The 20,338-nt window shown below is 36.3% G+C and overlaps 2 protein-coding genes across 5 annotated transcripts in view; one reads left to right on the top strand and one right to left on the bottom strand.

Moving 5' to 3' along the window:
- The window catches only part of LOC121408312 (39S ribosomal protein L3, mitochondrial-like), a 37,940-nt gene extending 25,041 nt beyond the window's left edge, over positions 1-12,899 (bottom strand). For 2 of the 4 annotated variants that reach the window (XM_041599733.1, XM_041599735.1), the window contains exon 1: positions 2,997-3,103. Coding sequence is in view for 1 of the 4 variants with exons in the window: in XM_041599735.1 (XP_041455669.1) it covers positions 2,997-3,001 (5 nt within the window). In the remaining 3 variants the exon portion in view is untranslated. Of the gene's footprint in view, positions 1-2,979; positions 3,104-12,796 lie in introns of those variants that run through there. The other 2 variants (XM_041599734.1, XM_041599732.1) reach the window with 2 other exon arrangements.
- Positions 11,136-18,941, top strand: LOC121408314 (glutathione S-transferase omega-1-like). Its single transcript, XM_041599736.1, has 6 exons — positions 11,136-11,308; positions 14,435-14,540; positions 15,516-15,741; positions 16,650-16,782; positions 17,552-17,646; positions 18,306-18,941. The coding sequence occupies exons 1-6, from the start codon at positions 11,266-11,268 to the stop codon at positions 18,426-18,428; spliced, it is 726 nt and encodes a 241-aa protein (XP_041455670.1). The 5' UTR covers positions 11,136-11,265; the 3' UTR covers positions 18,429-18,941.
- Positions 18,942-20,338: the final 1,397 nt, after the last annotated feature.

Raw genomic sequence — 20,338 nt, 5'->3', positions numbered from 1 at the left:
TTATCATCCTCATGAACACACATTACTCAAGGATCATTTGGACCAAAGGTGATCAAAATTGATGCAGAATAAAAGAAAGGAGAGCAAGTTGAACAAAAACTTCAAAAGGAATGACATGACCTCATATCAATTTACCTTTAGACCCCTAGATGACCTTTGACCACATAATTTTCCTGGGGATAAATAGCCTTAAATAAAAAGATAATATTCATTCACATTTTCAGAATAAAAAGCAAACAGGATTAAGTTGTAAAATATGTTCTAACTTTTACACTCATTATATAATTACAAATGAAAATGGCAAATTAACCCTAAAAGGCCAGGGGGAGGGGCTTAAGGGGAATAGAACAAAATAGAAGTCACAAACATCTCAGATTAATGAATGATCGATTGGGAATGTTTTAAACTTGTTTTGAGGTCCTAACAAATTAAAATATATTTTATATACCTTTTGCTATGACCTCTCTAAGAAATATAAATGATGCACTATTCTGACAATGGCGGAAATCAAAATAAAATAGAACAGAAGTAACAAACATTGATCACTTGGATTGTTAAGCATCCCGGCTTGAGAGGAGGTATAAACCCGGGTATAAATGATAATCTTAAAATTGTTGAAGATTCATAACATATTTGTAATGACCTTTGACGTTATTTATTTATTTATTTATTTTATTTCCAGGCAAAAGACATCAAGAATAAGTACAAGAAAGAGAAATTACCACCGACTAGTGCCTGAGGATGACTAAAAGAAAAACTAGTTTCTGTTATGAAGCTCTCCTCACTAATCGGGGTAAAGAGTTTTGACATGATATCTACATGATATGATATATCATTCTACGAAAAGCAAAATGAAGCTCACAGTCAAAGCAAGTGATACCTCCTTCGTCATGAGGTACATTGCGTAATACCTTGGGTGACCCAGCTGGGCCAGATCTGTCATCAAGACACTCGACTACAAATTGAGATAATCTGCCGAGATTGCTGAACCATTAAATCAGGTAAACATGAGATAAAAATTGTTTCTCTTGGGACTCATTTGGACAGCCACTGAGTTGATTTTAAACCATGAGCCATGCAAGCAATTGCTTTGGGTGGTGATGGACATTTCATTGATTTCTTATTTAAAGGTCAAGTCCACCTCAGAAAAGTGTTGATTTGAATCAATAGAGAAAAATCAGACAAGCACAATGCTGAAAATTTCATCAAAATCGGATGTAAAATAAGAAAGTTATGACATTTCAAAGTTTCGCTTATTTTTAACAAAATAGTTATATGAACGAGCCAGTTACATCCAAATGAGAGAGTCGATGATGTCACCCATTCACTATTTCTTTTGTTTTTTATTGTTTGAATTATACAATATTTCAATTTTTACGAATTTGATGATTAGGACCTCCTTGCCTGAAGCACAAATGTTAAAATAATGGAATTCCACATGTTCAGGGAGGAATGAAACTTAATTTTACATGACAATGACGAGAAAATCAAATTATTTCATATAATAAAATACAAATGAAATAGTGAGTGAGTGATGTCATCAGTTCCCTCATTTGCATACCGACCGAGATGTGCATATAACTGTTTTGTGAAATGAAGCGAAACTTTAAAATGTCATAACTTTCTTATTTTACATCCGATTTTGATGAAATTTTCAGTGTTATGCTTGTTGAAATTTTCTCTTTTTATTCAAATCAAGTTTTTGTTGGGGAGGACTTGTCCTTTAATCAGCAACTTTACAAATAAAAAAAGTACAAATTCTAATAACTTTCTAAATCTTTGATGGATTTTCCTCAAACTTTCACCAATACTTATCATTATTTTTCTGCTATCTTCACAATAAACTTTTTGTCAGGGTGAATTCCCCTTTAATGTTTGGTCAGTTGAAAATGACACCTACGTATCAATCATGCCACGGCAGTTCAAGACTCCTTGATGAAGAAGTATATCAAAATATAAAAGAAATAACACAATCATAGAGTCCTCAAGACTAAGGTAATTAGCAGGAAAATTATGTAGAAACAGTGGAATACTTCATTTTAAAATAAAATTTCTTGAAAACTATCGGAATAAGGTATCATGTAAAAATGAAAGGCTATACGTCGCACCGCAGACAATTCAGTTCTAAACATAGCATGTATGTCCGGCTCAACTAGCTCTCTCTCTTTCTCTGTTTTGATCCTCCGCTCTTCGGAGATTAGTGATAAATCGCACTGGGATGAAATCTACACGTAGCTCATTGGTTAGCATGTCAAGAGTACAGGCGATGGGTGTGGCTAGCGCTAGCTAGCCACACTGGCATTATTTGGTCATCAATGATACAATCATAGTTTGTCTGTTGCCGAAATGATTCTGAAATATCTGTATACTTTTGAGGATTGATGATGAATGATGCAACAATGATTTCCGAGGTCTGAAGATTTTCCCCCTCTTTTGTGTTTTTTTTGCCTGAGTCACTCGCATTTTGCTGTGACGCATGAATTTGCTTGTGAAATGTTGCATGCGACACACCTTTCCTACACTACTGGCGAGAATGTTGCCCACACGTATCAATTAACCACCGAATCAAAAATGAAACTGGCGAACGCGAATTGCGCTCAGCCACAGCACAGGTCATGCGCAATTCGTTTCATCCAGTTCTATACAAATATACACAGATACATGTTAAGTCTAGTTTTATCTAGCTCTATACATACATGGTATCATTGGTTATCGTGTCAAATTCTTTTATTGCAGACTACGCACAAGTTACACGACTAGATTAGACTAGCTAGGTCAAGGTCCAGCGCTCTGGTAGCTGAACTTCCCGATCCGCCGACGCCGTGCGCCCGAGAGCTGCCCGGTCGGAAAGTTTCACGGTTGCCGTAGCTAGCTAGCCGCAGATACCGTACCGCAAGCGCAAGTTTAAATTACAATTTTATTAGATTCTTCGAATTCAATACAGTGCCGTCACACATAAGAAATGAAATAAAAAGGTACCTTCTCCTGAAGCTGACCTCATACCATAGTTAACAATCCCACTCACAAATCACAATACAGTAATTAAAATGTAACATTGGAATCCAACACCAGTCCAAGCTGATGGAGTACCGTACACTCATCCCTCTCCCAGGGGACGGGACAACTCGGACCACGGGACATCTCGGACCGCGGGCCGAGTTGTCCCACCCATTACGAGATTTTTTCTCACAAATTTGCGTCTATTTTTCCGTCATTTCGAAATTTCTTGTAAAGATTTTCTAGAGATATGGTCTAATGGTAATGTCCTTCACTTTCTATTACTTTTTTTTTCGCTGAAATAAAAAAAAAGTGTAATTTTAGGCGTTTTTCGACAGCTCGCGATTCCCATAGGCGCGCGTGTATTAACTGTGTCGGTGCTCGGCTCGGCCCCGCTCAATAACTGACTTGATTTTGTGATCATTTCTCCTCAAAGTACCACTTTTATCGCAGAAGATGGACTTTGTTGTATTCCATTACCTCCATTTTCTCATCACAAGGATAAAATTTGGTGTATTTGCACGATTTCGTTCAAGTTTTTCACCTTTTTCTCTCTGGTTGCAAGAAGCAAACAACCGATGAACGGTCCGCTGCTCTTCATCGTAATTCTCCGTAGCTCGGCCGCCTAAACTGGCGGGGTGGGATTTAGACCGAATCCACAATGGAAGTGGGCGTGCAGTCAAAGAGCTGAGCTTGACTGAGTGAGAGAGAGTGAACTAGAGTTTGAAGCTTGGCAGTGTCGTATAGGCTCTGCCTTTTTTTGTAAATATATATTTTTCAATTTTTTCTATATTGATTTTCCCTGGTTTCGAGCTCTAAGATTGTAATGATATAATTATGCTTCAATTTCTTTGACTGAGTGTGACTGTGGTGTGGATGTTTGAGTTGCTCAAAAATAAGTTACGTGGGTGGGGGCTCGGGGCGATTTCACTCTTGCCCCCGAAATGCGAAAAAAATATATTCGGGGTGTAGCTGTGTGGGCATGCCGGGCTGAGGCTAGCCATCAATTTTTTTTTTTTTTGGAGGGGGGGGGCTTAATTTTTCACTTTAAATTGATCATTTTTAGGCCTTTTTTTCCATTTTATTTTTAATATTGAATTTCCCTGGTGTAGAGAGTTGAGTTTTAAGTTGCAATAATTAATATGCTTCAGTTTCTTTGATTTTGAGTGTGACTGTGGTGTGGATGTTTGAGCCGAACAAAAAATATGTGGATGGGGGCTCCGAGCATTTTCACTCCTGCCCCCGAAATGTGATAATGTTCTAGGTGTATCTGTGTGGGCATGCCAATTTCATTTTTAATTTTTATATTAAGTTTCCTTTGTGTAGAGAGCAGAGTTTTGGATATAGGGTAAAAGGGACGACGATGTGAGGGATGGCGATGATAGCATACCGGCGATAACGAGGGGTGGGCCTTGATGAGAGGGACGAGGAGGTGAGAGATGGTGATGATAAGAGGGATGAGGATCTTTGATGACTCTTGATGAGGGGGGGGGGATGATGAGAGGGACAAAGGGAAAGAGATGGAGATGAGGATGTGAGGGATGGCGATGATAAGGGGTGGGCCTTGATGATGAGAGGGAAGAGGAGGTGCATGAAGGATATAAATAAGAGAGATGATGATGATGACTCTTGATAAGAGGGGTGCATGAGATGGTGAGAAGGACGAGGATGTGAGGGATGATTATGGGAGGAAATCGGGGGGGGGGGGACGTGTCCCCCTACCAAAAATAGGGGGACACAATACCAAATGTCCACCCTACTATTTTTCTTCATGGAGAACAAAATAATGAATCATTCACAATTGAAATGATACATGTGTTTAGGACTAAATGACCTTTTATTATTGAAAACCCCCTCTTTTTTCTTGTCAATTGTTTTGGGGTATAATAGTAAAAAATATTGGTGAAGGTTTGAGGAAAATCCGTTAAAGAGTAAGAAAGTTATTAGAGTTCAAAATTTTGAATTTGTGACGTCATAAACGAGCAGCTGCCCCATGTGTTACATAATATAAAATGTATGAATTTAAAATTTTGTATGGTTCCTGATAACTTAATTTTGTTTTCTTTTCGTGATCGGGTGTGAAATTATTTGTCTATTGATATACAAAAGTTACAGTGAAAACCATTTTCAATTTTCTGAGAAAATGACATTTCATTGATTTTTTACCATTCGCTATGTAGGAATGCTGCTCGCATATGACGTCACAAATCAAATAATTGAAATTCTAATAACTTTTTAATTATTTGATGAATTTTTCTCAAACCTTCGGCAATATTTTTTATTATTTTTTCTGCTATTTTTACAATAAACTTTTTGTCAGGGTGAACTTCCCCTTTAAGTTTATTGGTATATTTCATAAGACATGGAAATAAGAGTAACCCAGTATCACTGAACATCTTGTGCGAGTTGTATATAGTAGTTTTCAAAGTCAGCACTACTGTTATATCGAATCATGTGATGCAGGTGAGACCGCCAGAGGCATTCCACTTGTTTTATTGTAGAGACTATACTCTTTCTCGAGAAAAAGAAATAATAAATAAATCATTTAAAGGGATGCTCCGGGATGAAAATATTTATATATGAATAATGTAGACATAGCAACATTCACATATCAAAGTGCTTATTTCATAAAAATCTGATAACAAATAGCGGGGTTATTGAATTCAACTTTAAAAATTTAATCTAATTTCACATAATAAAATACAAAGAACAAGTGAGGATATGACATCATGTATGAGGTTGCTGATTAAATATCCATGAAGAAACGCCAGACCTGTTTCACCAGAAAAATACAAATCATTCTTTAAAATGCAGCGATAATATTGTTTTTCCTTATCCGATTTTGATCAAATTTTTATTGTTTCTTTGCTCAAATCATATCATCAGCCTCGGGTTCCCCATTGTCACTTATATATAGCTCATTAATCTTGCCACAATTTGGTCCAGTTGTTCAAATTATCTAGTAAATACAATATATTTTATTAATTGCAGAAGCTTGTCTTAAGAGTCATTGAGAAGGTGATCATACCTGCAACTTGCATGATTAATGTAAATATATACCAAAAGTCAACAATTTTCTAACTGGTACACCTTAAATGATTTCATCCATACATGATACAAGGAACTAGAAAATGTAGATTGGAAAACAACACTAGGGCAACTTAGTGTTAGATACAAAGTTCACTTTCTAGAATGGGTGAAACAAAAACAACATCACTCCAAAGGAACTGCAAAAATTATTTGATAAAAACCAAACCCTCTTCATAGTTGCTATTTGCAATATTGTATTGACGACTCTTCTCCTGTTTTTAAAACCCAGACAAGAATGACTTGTTGTTACCCCCCCCCCCCTCCTTGTACCTGTCATTTCTTTGTATTTTCCCTCTTTTTCTTTGTTTTTTTTCTATTGATCGATGTTTCATTGTTGAGTATTGTCTTTTTTTATTCCAGTAATAGAATATAAATTTAATTGAAATGAGAGTGATAAACATAATGAGAAAGGGAGACAATGATAAGATAAGAATGGAGATAAAATATGATTTGAAAATATTACAATTTACAGAATATAACATATTATTTTCTATTTATATTCAAAGTTCATAATTCATTTTTTATTCAGGTTTGCATTTTAAATTCAAACAAGTTAATTAGGTGATGCATTTTGGAACAATACTAAATTAAATACATTTTACTTGAATAAACAATAATTGGTAAAAATGCAAAACATAAAACTTATTTAATTTGGTATTCTTTCCTCCTGTAAAAATTAAAACTAAATAATATGGACATAAGTTCTCGTGGCGAATTGAGGGAGGGGGTACATTCGCCCCCTTAAAAAGTACTGAAAAGGCAACTTACATTTTTTTCTTTTTTTTTTTGCTTGTCAAATTTTTCCTGAGAAAAAATTACTGTGATTTGGCAGTAAAGACCTTTTGTCAAAAATTCCTAGACAAAATGCCCCCGGCCCTGTAGGGAAATTTTGGATCCGGCCCTGATTATATTTCAAATGGGAATAAGACTGAGTGGCCTAAAACTTGATTAAAAAATATTCTAAGCTGTAGGGCAAGGCTTCAGTCTCCAAGCTCACGACTGTACAAGTATGTCCACTTCCATTGGCAATTGTGGCTGAATTCCATCCCGGCAGCCTGACATCCACCCTTGAGACCAAGAAATAAAATTAAAGTAAATCAGTTTTATTTTAAATCCTGTAAAAAATACAAATAATTAATTTAATTAAAAATCAAGCCCCCAAATAAAACACTTTTTTAATTGATGGCTACCCTCAGCCTGACATGCCCACACAGATACACTTAGATCATTTTCATATTTCGGAGGCAGAGTGAAATCGCCCTGAGCCACCACCCTAGCTCGTAAAAGTATTTTGTTCGACTCAAAACATCCACACCACGGTCACACTCAAAGTCAAAGAAATTGAAGCATATTAATTATTGCAACTTAAAACTCAACTCTCTACACCAGGGAAACTCAATATGAAAAATAGAATGTACAAAAAATAGGCCTAAAAATAATAAATTTAAAGTGAAAAATTAAGCCCCCCCCAAAAAAAAACATTTTTTTATTGAGGGCTACCCTCAGCCCGGCATGCCCACACAGCTACATCCAGAATATTTTTCGCATTTAGGGGGCAGGAGTGAAATCGCCCCGAGCCCCCACCCACGTAAAGGTATTTTTTTGTTCGACTCAAACATCCACACCACAGTCACATTCAAAGTCAAAGAAATTAAAGCATATTGATTAATGCAACTTAAAACTCAACTCTACACCACGGAAATTCAATATTAAAAATAAAATGGAAAAAAAGGCCTAAAAATGATCAATTTAAAGTAAAAAATTAAGCCCCCCCCTCTCAAAAAAAAAAAAATTATTGATGGCTAGCCTCAGCCCGGCATGCCCACACAGCTACACCCCGAATATATTTTTTTCGCATTTCGGGGGCAAGAGTGAAATCGCCCCGAGCCCCCACCCACGTAAAAATATTTTTGAGCAACTCAAACATCCACACCATAGTCACACTCAGTCAAAGAAATTGAAGCATAATTATATCATTACAATCTTAGAGCTCGAAACCAGGGAAAATCAATATAGAAAAAATTGAAAAATATATATTTACAAAAAAAGGCAGAGCCTATACGACACTGCCAAGCTTCAAACTCTAGTTCACTCTCAGTCAAGCTCAGCTCTTTGCTGTGCACGCCCACTTCCATTGTGGATTCGGTCTGAATCCCACCCCGCCAGTTTGGCGGCCGAGCTACGGAGAATTACGATGAAGAGCAGCGGACCGTTCATCGGTTGTTCGCTTCTTGCGACCAGAGAGAAAAAGGTGAAAAACTTGATCAAAATCGTGCAAATACACCAAATTTTATCCTTGTGATGAGAAAATGGAGGTAATGGAATACAACAAAGTCCATCTTCTGCGATAAAAGTGGTACTTTGAGGAGAAATGATCACAAAATCAAGTCAGTTATTGAGCGGGGCCGAGCCGAGCACCGACACAGTTAATACACGCGCGCCTATGGGAATCGCGAGCTGTCGAAAAACGCCTAAAATTACACTTTTTTTTTATTTCAGCGAAAAAAAAGTAATAGAAAGTGAAGAACATTAGAATTACACCATATGTCTAGAAAATCTTTACAAGAAATTTCGAAATGACGGAAAAATAGACGCAAATTTGTGAGAAAAAAATCTCGTAATGGGTGGGACAACTCGGCCCGCGGTCCGAGATGTCCCGTGGTCCGAGTTGTCCCTGATTCCTTTCCCACGCCACATGTGTACGTGTACGTACGTGTGTATTCAAACAACTAACTTGCGGAGAGTGCTCACTCACAGCTATAAACACAAGTATCTTTGTAAACACGAACAAGCACTGTCACAAGTCATAACTGTAACCAATGAGCTCGAGCTATTCGGAATTGGTTTCTCCTTTTCATCTTCATTTTAGTGCAAATTTTGATATTGTGATGTGTAAATAAATAATTTAGTCGATAATCAAATGTTGAGAATCAAGAAGCAAAAACAGGTTCAATCACACACACATCTTTTTAGCAAAATAATCTGCAGTGGCAACGGCTTCCTTTTTTTTAAAAATCTTGAGTCTCTTTTTTGTTTTTTATGACGTCAGGCGGCGGCGGAACCGGGGCCCCTAGTCCCCCTTCCCCAAAAAAATCCTCATAGGAAAAAAAATGCCGTTTTCCCAAAACGGAAAATGACTTTTTTTCAACTTGTAATGTACCCTTTTCAATGTTTGAAGTAAAACACAGTATATTTTACTGAGTTAGAAAATCACATTTTTTTGTTGTGGCTCACGCTTTCCGCTTGCATCTATAGCTTATCCCGTTCATGTCCATCCATTTTTCAGATTGGAACAGCACAAAGTTTCAACTAGTGAAGCTATTGTTCATATCATTATGTTCCTGGTTACCAAAAAAATAATGGGGGCGGGGACTCCACTGACACGTTTGTCTAGTCTAAAAAGAAAAGCTTTGAAAAAAAAAAACTATTATACACTGAGTTTGACCCCGCGATTGATCCATTGACCAGTCTTTCAAAACCACGTTAGTTGTGACACCCTTATTGACTACACGCGCGACCCGCCTCCAAGATTGGAGAAAACACCCCTTTAAACGATTTTTTTTGTCACGCAATCTCATGGAGAAAATATCCGGTTGCACAATGCCCATTGTGACATAATTATGAGTGCACTTTTGGGGCTTTGCACCCCAAACGAAAATACTTCCCGCCGCCCCTGATTATTGAAGCCTACTATTGCTCCCTTATTACTTCTATTTTCTGAAATTGTTACCATGCAATGAGGCCCAATGTATTTTTGTGATTGCTAAAGCCATCAAAATACATGATTTTTTTTTATCTTGAATATTACAATACACCTGTAAACAAATCCTTTATATAAAGAGGGGGAGAGAGATAGAGAGAGCAGGCGCGGTTCTATAGATCATTTTCGCGGGGGGCTTCTGATTGACTATTTTAGACGATGGTATACAATGAAAATGGCCTATAATTCTGGATATATAGCCTTTAGCTGGTCGAGCAGCTACCTTTCCCCTCCTATAAAAAAATTGTCTAGTATTATTATGAGAGTGGGGGGCGTAGCGACGAGCCAAAAAAAAAACGATCACATTTTCAAAATGCTATTATTATGCATCAGGGCCTGCATGTTATACATTTAACGATGCCGGGGAGGGGGTAGGACCCATCAGGAAGTGCATGGGTTTCCGTTGTTACTAGGCGCTCCAGGCTTTTTTTTTGTGTGTAGAATATGACCAGAGATTTATAATGTCAATGATAATTCTTAAAATGTTACGAGGGAATGTGGTGACCAAGGAGAATTTTTTTAAAGGAAACCTAACATTTTGAGAACTTTATGAACTTCTAAATAAATGTACGCCTACATTAATTTTGCAACATACTGAATAGGATACTCATGCATATTAAGAATATGATCCAATGATCACTGCCCTGTACAACACAAATTCTACACCCGGAGTCTATCACAACAGAATCAAATCATTCTACATGATGTTGCTTCTATGGGGCGGGGCAGGGGGCGATCGAAATACTATGCGGCAAATTTACCAGTTTGCTCTGTCCATTAATTTTGCAAATTGAGTCAGTGAAAAAAAAACATATGAAATTGCTATAAAACCATCAAACTAGTTCCATCAAAATATTATTAAATATATAAACTTGTATTTTTTCGGCGTGCTTCACGTGCAAAATTCTGCAAGTATATAATTTGGCGCCGAAAATTTTTGACATTGTCTTTACCCCCTCTCGGTATCCGAAACGTGGATCGGCACTTTTGAGTCACTAATATGTTTTTATTAAGTTAAGCCTCAATCAGGAGCCATTTTTCTTTACTTATAGAAAAAAAAATATCAAAAAAAAAGGACGGAAATCATATCTCTATGACTATCATGCATACATCGGCTAATTCATCACGCACACTCTATGTTACCATGGACCTAGGTCCATGATGTTACGCAAGCAATCAAATGTGAGATGTCTCGTAATATTGCCTGACTTTGTGCTTTGAGCATGAGCTGAGCGCGCGCGAGGAGGTACCACTGATCTCAGTGGGAGGTACAGTACAGGCACTGATCTCTCCAGTGGGAGGTACAGGTCGATCTGCATTGATTGGAAAAGATAGAATTAGTAGGCGATAAGTGGAGCCAAGCCGAGATAAATAGTCAGTTTTCCGAATTGAGTTGGGCGAATTTCTCTTGTGTAAGGATGACTCCGTCTCCAAAGCCTAATCCAAAGCATATTGTACAAGGTTCGTATAAACTTCGTATTACTAGCCCATTTGCGAAATATATCTAAGTTTGGATTTATGTTAACCTGGGACTGATTGCACGAAAGGGGCTTTCCAAGGACCGTATTCGTGTCGCCCATCTTTTATGATGCGCCATGTGAAACGCATTTTAAATAAATCATCTGCAAACATATTTCATTTGTCCATTAAAATAAACAAAATATTTGTTTATAAAATGTTGGGATATATCATGAAATTGTTTAAAATTTGATTTAAAAGCAAGCTAACGAATCTAATTCTTTATCATAAATTTCAGAAACACCCCGCTTATAGCGTATCATAAAAGATGGGCGACACGAAAGACGGTCCTTGGAAATACCATTTCGTGCAATCGGCCCCTGGGATTGCATTGTTAACAATCCCAGGCACTCATTCAATGAACAAGGTTATGATATAACCTTGTTCTCATCTCCATGTGTGGCAAAATAAGGGTGGCAATGTTTGGCTTATTTTCTCTTTTCCTTTGGGGCAAATGCTTGATTTTTTACACTGACAGTTTCCATTAGACCTGCTATTCATACAACTTGCCTCTTATTTAAATTTGATTTTATATCATTTTTTTCTTAATTAAAATTAGAGATCAAAAAATGAAAATTTTCTTGCCATATTACTTTCCACCAATAGAGGGCGTACACAAAAATATGCCCAAAATTCAAGTTTTTGAGCGCTCTGGTGAATACAAAAATATTCCCACTTTACTAATATAATGATAAATAAATTAAAACTGTATGGAAATTAGTAATTTTGGTCACAAAAGTGATATTTTAAGGATTTTTTAAAGTGTGTGCTCAACAGCATTGGCATACCATAGTCCTACCTGTATATTCTCCACAGGCCAGATTGTAGCAGTGAACAAGTGAACCCAGGGAGCTCCTGCCCGTGATGCGGGCCGGAGCGTGGCCCTGGCCGGGGTAAGATTACTATGGGTGTCACTGTCAAGGCCAAGGGAGTGTGGACTGGAGTGCCGGGCAGCTAAATTATTTTCCCAAATATCTCAATAAATCAGGAAGGTGATTGAAATTAAATGTTATGGGAATGGAATATTATTGCCGATAATGTATCAAACATCAAATGTAGGTCGCATATGGATCCTAGGCAATGACAGAAATGTGAGCAATCACCTTTTTATATACCGTAACAAGTTAGACATGAATGATGAAACATAGAACGTATTCATTATAATTACAGTCACAATTTAATGCGGTTATTTTGTTTGATAATAAGCATTAATGTATATAGCGCAGCTGTTATATGGATATATTCAGCTGCGCTTGTTCAGAGCTCTTTTTACTTATTTTGGTCTACAACTCTACACAGCATATTTTCTTAACTAAAGAGATATGTTTTTAATTTTGATAAAGCTATGTTCTTTGATTTGACTAGATAAACAACCAACACACTTTACTGCTTCAGCCTCACACCACAATTACCCAGTAGAGATCTACTTACCCATTCTGTTCCCCTGAATTAGGGCACTGTACAGCATGGAATCCCCAGGTCTACTACATGTTTGATGCTGTCCATCATCTTCACCCCAAAACCAGATCTGAACAACTTTGCAAGCTGATTTACTCTAGCTCAAACCCGATATCCCATAATAATTCCCTCTTTCATCCTTTCACCCATCCCATTATAATATCAACCATAAGGCGCCGTTCAATCTTGCTGGTCCTGAAGCCAACACAAAGGATACCCTCAGGAATTGCTTTGTTTTAACCAATAGGACACCTTTGTCAGTAGTTGGCAATATGATGTATGCAAAACTAATTCAATTTTTTATGTTAAGTCTAAGACTAAACCATCACCATGCAAAAAAGGGGGATAAGTTCATACTAAAATTTAGGAGCAAAAAGAGATGTTTAGACACTTTATCAAACTAGTATGAAAAATTAATTCATTTGAGTGGCATGATAAGACTTAAACACTGCTAACAAGAAAGGGTGGGTTCATACTGAAATTTAGGAGACAATAGAGTTATTTTATAGACACTTTATTTAAAGTCTTTGCTGCATATCAGGAGAGTTTATTCTGCATTCCACACTGTGTGATAATGTATTAATATGAACGTGCACATTAGGACTCTTAATTGTATAGGTGGCTTTTTTATAAAAAGTTTTTAAAACCGAGTTACATCATTTCTTAAGAAAGAAATCAAAGGATCAAATGTGATTATTTTTATAAAAAATGTGGTTTGTATACAGTTGTAAACCTCATATCACTTAAAAAGATGATGTTCCACTTGACATGTCAATGATGCCAATCATGCGACCCAAGGCGCTCATAAATATTACATAATTATGGTATTTTTTTTAACTACTTATGTCTCAAAATATGTTTTTTTCTGTTTGCGTTTCAAAATTCTCATTTGCCTTTGAAAATTAAGTCTAAAGTCTAAACACACCCAAAGTCACCAACCCCCCATCAATGTTTAAGTCTACCAAGCTGTATATCACATCAGGGAAGTATTATTTGATACACTCAGTGGATACACTGCCTACCAGCATATACCCTATTACCAGGGAATACCGTCCATCAATGCTGTATATACTATTACCAGCAACATCACGAGTATGGGTAAAAACTGTCCTCGATATGGAACAATAGATGGTCTCTTATTTCTTTTAAAAAGAGGGGGGGGTCGCACTCTGAATAATTTGATAATGAATGCTCTGCATTGACTTTTGAAAAATATTGTTTTGAGTACATTTTCATTTTTCTAAGCCCATACTTAATGCCTAAAATAGCATTTAACAACAAATATAACCAACGTTATATGAACTGCACAATCAGTTCATTTTGACCAACAACATGACAAACTGCATGAAGTAATTTTCTTGAGTTTTAGATATCATGATTTTGTTTCAAGAAAACTTATACCAGTATTTATTTACTAAAATATATAGATTTGAAGAACTGATAAAGATATCGTATAAATTACATATATTTTCACAAAACTGTTATACATGATGGCTACTTAAACAAATAAGGAAGCTAAAAATAATCCACTATTTCTTTTGATTTTATTTTGATTTTCTCTGAATAATGATATGATTGAATTATGATTGTATTATCTATTGGTGTTCACAGGAGAGCCCCTCCCACCTCTGAAGAAGGGAGTTCCTCGTCTGTACAGTTTCCGGTTTTGCCCCTTTGCTCATAGAGCTCGTTTGGTGCTGGCTGCCAAGAATGTTGAGTATGCATTATTCATATCCACTTGAAATAAATTTCAGTTTACGATTTAGTATTTCATGATTTTTTTAAAGAGAAGTTCCAGTAATTGCAGTAAACACTGATTTCATGAGAAAGTCTGCAAAACAAGGCTTTATTGTCAGTATATCATCGAGGATCTAGATCTGGTACAGTTACATTAGCTGAACTTTGTGAAATCTTGAAATCTACGCTGAAAAATGTTCACACCGAAGATCCCCAACACAGATAAGCGCACGTGGGACAATGTTTAATTATTGCTTAGAGCGTCGGGCCCGACGCTCTACCCAAATCCTGTGCTTATTTGCTGATTTCTCAGCAATTACACAATTTCTTCCAGAATCCTTTGGCACATGATTTTTATTTATACAAACAGACCCTTTGGTGGTCATTTCATTGGATTCTGTACGAACTCATTTTGACATCGTTACCAAAACTAGCATTTACCTTACAAATATAGAAAATCAAACAAATTATATCACTAAAAATCTAATCAAATTGTTTGTAAATCTCATTCAACATCGATCTGTATTTCTGATAAATTTGTATGTTGAAAATTTACAAAGAAATTGAATAAATCAATAGATTTAAATTCAAATGACATTATACATGGTGATGATGCTAATAAAGTTATGGTAATTTTGCTTTTTCTTCTATTTATTCATCATGCTCTTTGTTGGAGTAGACTTGACATTGAGAAATAACCTGTGACTGAGAACAATGTATTTCAAGTTGATATCTTGAATATCAAACAAAATTAACCTGAAGTGAAAACTATTTAGAATACATCGGGGTCCCGTAACACAAACGTTAGTGATTATTTGTACGCTTGATTTTTATGACTGATTGTACATTGTAGTCAATGTAATCAATTGTAGAAAAATGTGTCTACGATCACTGCTAAGCTTTGTGTTACAGGCCTGCCCCTGAATGTCAAATTGCATCATGTTTTTTTTTCCAGCTATGAACTTGTCAACATAAGCCTCTCTAAGAAACCAGAATGGTACTTCTCAAAGAATCCCTTTGGAACTACTCCATGCTTTGAACATGATGAGAAGATCGTGAGAGATTCTACCCTTGTCTGTGAATACGTGAATGATGCTTACCCCGATCATGGCAACCTATGGCCAAGTGATCCATACAGAAAGGCTCAGGATAAGATGCTTCTGGATTACTTTGGGAGCAAGGTAAGATTTTTTTCTTTTCAATACCGGTAGCTTTATCGGGGCTCATATTGCCTCAAGATGCGATTTTGTAGGGGCCTTGGGCAGCTCTGTTTTGAGTAAAAATGCTCTTCATTTGATTGTGTGCTCTTTTTAAATCTTGAATTGAATGATTCATGAAATATAATAAATGAATAAGTAAATGATTGGTTGGTTGGTTGGTTGGTGGGTGGGTGATCAGTCGGTCGGTCGTATGAATGATTGATCGAATAAATGAATTAATAAGTAAATAAATTAATTAATTCATCAATTAATTATTAAACAAACTTACTTTTCAGTTATCTTATATATCCCAGAGTGAAGATAAGGATTGGAAGTCAAGTGTTGTTCTTGTTCTCTATTTAATTCAAGTTTCTAACTCTAATATCACCAAATTAATGCTAGTTTTTCCTTATGGGGTGTCGCAAGAAACTTTCAATCAAGTGCAAGTCTATTTATTGTTCCTAAATCGATCGTAAGTCTTGCAATTAATTGTAATTGGTGATTAATTGCTAATATGCTTTTTAAAACAAGGAGAATAATCTTATTCGCTATAGTTAAAATTGATCCACCAATTGTAACATTGCAACAGAATATTTGCAAATGATTGCAAATATTTTCTTACAACACCCCCTTTAGTGTTCCTCCCTTCTCACCTGTGTTTCAATGCCCATTCTCTTGATTTTCACCATTTCACCATACATCTGTGTGTATATATATGTATATCAGCGGACTGTGCTCTATTACATAAAACCCTCATCAGTCATCACCTACGCTACGGTATTCAAACCTAAAAGAGAGGATGGGAAACACTTGAGTGAAATATCTTTTTAAAGAAAGATGGTGTAGCATGGTAGTTATTTGTCTTTTAAACATGCTTTCTCTGATCACAGATAAGTCCACCATTCTTCAAGGCCACGTACCATCCGCCAGAATCCCCTACTGAAGACTATCTAGCCATCTATCAGAAGGAGCTCTATGTTCTTGAAGATGAGCTCAAGAAAAGAGGCACTGCTTTCTTCTTTGGTAAGTCAAATGTTAATCCACCAAACTCATTTTATAAGAATCCATCTATCCAATTTTCAGAAGTAAACCCAAGTTTACAGTGATTGTGGGTGTGTGTTTTTTTTTTTCGTGTGTCCATCCCCAGTATCCTCAATGGTAGACTATCTAGACATCTATCAGAGGAAACTCTACTTTTAGGAGATAAACGTATGCTACTGCATTTTGGGGGAGTCTATGGGTGATATCAAGTCCAGTGTTGTCCTTGTTGTTGGTGTTGAAATTTGGATTGCTTCCCCTGGCTTCAAAACTTCTTCATAGTTTGCAAAACTGATCCAGATCACATTATTAACACCCAAACAACTAGTGAGTTACTTTTCAGAACCATCTTTATTTCAAGTTTGGCGTTATAATCATGTAAAATTGACCTAACACCAACACCAAAAGGTCAACACCGTACTTGAAATCACTGTATGAGTGGATGTGGGTGTGTGTTGGTGTGTTCATTCACCAGAATCCTCCATGGAAGACTAACCATATATCAGGAGGAACTTTTTTTGAAAATGAGCGTAATAGAGGCACCGAATGCTTTCTTATTTTGTAATTCTATTTGTGTGTGAGTGGGTTTGAGTTTGTTGGCGTTTTTAATTTTGTCATTATTTTGTATATAATTTCAATGCATTATGTTTGTTTTTATGCTTCACATGTTGTCTTGCTGTTTTCAATGGATGTCAATATGGTGAATTTAAAGTTTAATGAACAAATACTGTCTTATTTCTGTGTTTATATCTAGGCAACAGGCCAGGATTAGTGGATTACATCATGTGGCCATGGTTTGAAAGGTGGACTGTCTTTGGAGAAGAGTTCAAACGAGACAATTATCCTACGGTGAGTTTTGATATAAAGATGCCACCTTTTACTTCGTTGACCGCATTTTGTCCTGAAAATTTGCCCAAAGACTCAGTATCAATGGGTGATGTTTTTCCTATTCTGGGAGGAAAGACAGAAAAATATTGTTTTTCCAAAATATAAAAAATGTTGCCTTACAATGTAAGTGGAATAACCCCCCCCCCCCCTTAACACTGGAAGTAGTTGTTGAAATTTTAAGAAATTGTTTTGGATTTAGCACCAACCTTGGTGTTTTCAATAAATGTGATATCACCCTGTGCGTACTACATCCACATTGCTGTATAGTTGACATAATTTGGGGTATAAACAATGCATTTCATGGTTTAATTCCATGGTTGAACCCATTAATTTTCAATCATTACAATGAATGCAGTTCCACAGACAAGAAATTTAGAAAAAAACAACTCTATGACAATTGTAAAAAAGTTCAAGTGGGATCTAATTGTATTCTATGGCAGTCTAAGAAAAACATTTCGGAACCACAAGCTTTAATTAAACTTTAGTATTTTTATTTCAAAATGCAAATCGTTAAAAGTTTATTGACAATTTTGATTTATTCATACCAACAATTTTGCATGTAAAATTTTCATTGATTTTGCTTGAGCTAATGTCAGTTTATTATTTTTTTTCTGTTCCAGCTAATGGGATACTGTGCTCGAATGAAAGAAGACCCGGCTGTGATAGAAGCGTCTACACCTGATGAAATCTATCAAGATCAATTTAAGAGATTGTTGGAGAAAAATCCCCAGGATGATTACTAGGGCCTTGCCTTATCTATCGGCATACATCCTCAGGTTAATCCATTCATTGAAACCCTCTCACTTCCAAAAACCAACTCAGGATTCTATGGAGATCTTAATTAAAACCAAGTTGTGAGACATTTCAGAAAAACGCATGAAAATGAAACAAGACGAGGTAATACTTTGTCTTGATAATTAAAAGAAGAAGGAAGGCAAAGAAAACGGAAGCTTTCATGCCACTGTATATCTTTCGATTAGTCTATGACTCGATTCTAGAAAAAAATGTTCCCCTAAGATATAAACAAATGGGATACTCATATTTGAGGTTTAACTGTAACATTGGTAATTCAAGCCTATAGTAAAGGTTTCAAATTGTAGTCAATTGTACAATTGCTGTGGTGTCATTAAAATTTGAAATTATATTTTTTATTCTTCTATAAAGGGCGGTAGTAATATAATCATGAATTTAAAGATGAATGCCAGTTGTGGTAATGATCTCAAAATGAGTTTGTTCAGAATCCAATTAAATGACCACCAAAGTGTCTGTTTGTATGAATAAAAAAAAACATGTGCCAAATGATTCTGGAAGAAATTGTGTAATTGCTGAAAAATTAGCAAATAAGCACGGGATTCGGTTCAAGTGTCGGGCCGACATTCAAAGCAGTAATTATACACTGTCCCACATGTGCTTATCTGTGTTGGTGATCTTCAATGTGGAATTTTTCAGCATAGATTTCAAGATTTCACAAAGTTCAGTTTATGTAACTGTCCCAGATCTAGATCCTCGATGATATAGTGACAATTAAGCCTGGTTTTACAGACTTTCTTGTGAAAGCAGTGTTTACTGCAACTACTTACATTTATCTTTAAGCTTGAGTATTCATTTAATCAAGTCTTTCCATTGTGAGATGGCAATTTTGTCATTCAATTTTACATTAATTAGATTCTAAACTTGGGTCACAGACCAATCATAAGATGTGCAATGGCCTTTTTATCATAAAATTTATCTGTACATTCTCAATACCCTATATTTGGTAATGAGCAAACACAAATTGATTTTTTTTTACCCAAATCCTCTTACCTCCCTCCTGCTCTCTTCAGTCAGTAGTTTTTGGATGTCTTGACGTCTTCTCATCCTGACTAAGTCAATGTAATAGCTCCATTTTCAGGTGGGTGTTTTATGAAGCTGTTTGTGAGATACCACCGACTTAACAAATGATTGGTGACCCTTTCTCAAGAACTAAATCAAGACCAACGGAAAGCACACAAAAAAAGATCACCAGTCTTAATAGTAAAGTCACTCGTAACTTATGAACAGCTTTATGAAACACCCACCAGGGGGCCGTTTCAGAAAGCTGATCGCAAGTTAAGAGTGACTTTAAGAACGAATGGTGATCCTTGTGGTAAATGATGTTGACAATTACATGTCGCTCGTAAATTACGAACAGCTTTATGGAACACCCACCCTTATCGCACAGCTTAGCAGTGAATTGTACAGTTGATTTTACGATAATTTTCACATCGTGGTCTTTGTACTCAACCGCAAGAATCAGCCTTACAATCAACATAAAGCTTCAAGTTACAAGCCCCATCTTGATTAATTGTCTTGCTTTCTTCTGAATTAGCTTATCATAGAATAATTGTTAAGCTTCCTTAGAGAACTCATCACTTGTCATAATTAAATGGGTAACGATGTCAGGGAAGGCGAGTTTTGTCAATCTCATATTTCAAATTAAAACTAAAGAATGATAAATGTACATCTAGATGTTAAGGTTTGTGTAACAGGATCCATCTTGAATAATTGTTCTCTCCTGAATCATCTTCCATCATGGAATAATTCTAAGCTTTCCTCGACAACTCATCACTTGTCATAGGGAGGCGCGATAGCTCGGTCGGTAGAGCGACGGTTTCGGATTCTGGTGACCCATGTT

Source organism: Lytechinus variegatus, chromosome 2, assembly GCF_018143015.1.
Source record: "Lytechinus variegatus isolate NC3 chromosome 2, Lvar_3.0, whole genome shotgun sequence".
Lineage (NCBI taxonomy): Eukaryota > Metazoa > Echinodermata > Echinoidea > Temnopleuroida > Toxopneustidae > Lytechinus > Lytechinus variegatus.
The sequence above is the reverse complement of the archived record's forward strand: the minus strand, read 5'-3'. Positions and strand labels throughout refer to the sequence as shown.

Excerpts from the sequence above, each read along its gene's own strand:
- LOC121408314 (XM_041599736.1), top strand. The coding sequence starts at position 11,266 with ATGACTCCGTCTCCAAAGCCTAATCCAAAGCATATTGTACAAG. Across the intron at positions 15,742-16,649 it reads TGGATTACTTTGGGAGCAAG|ATAAGTCCACCATTCTTCAA; the intron begins GTAAGATTTTTT and ends CTCTGATCACAG. Across the intron at positions 17,647-18,305 it reads AACGAGACAATTATCCTACG|CTAATGGGATACTGTGCTCG; the intron begins GTGAGTTTTGAT and ends TTTCTGTTCCAG.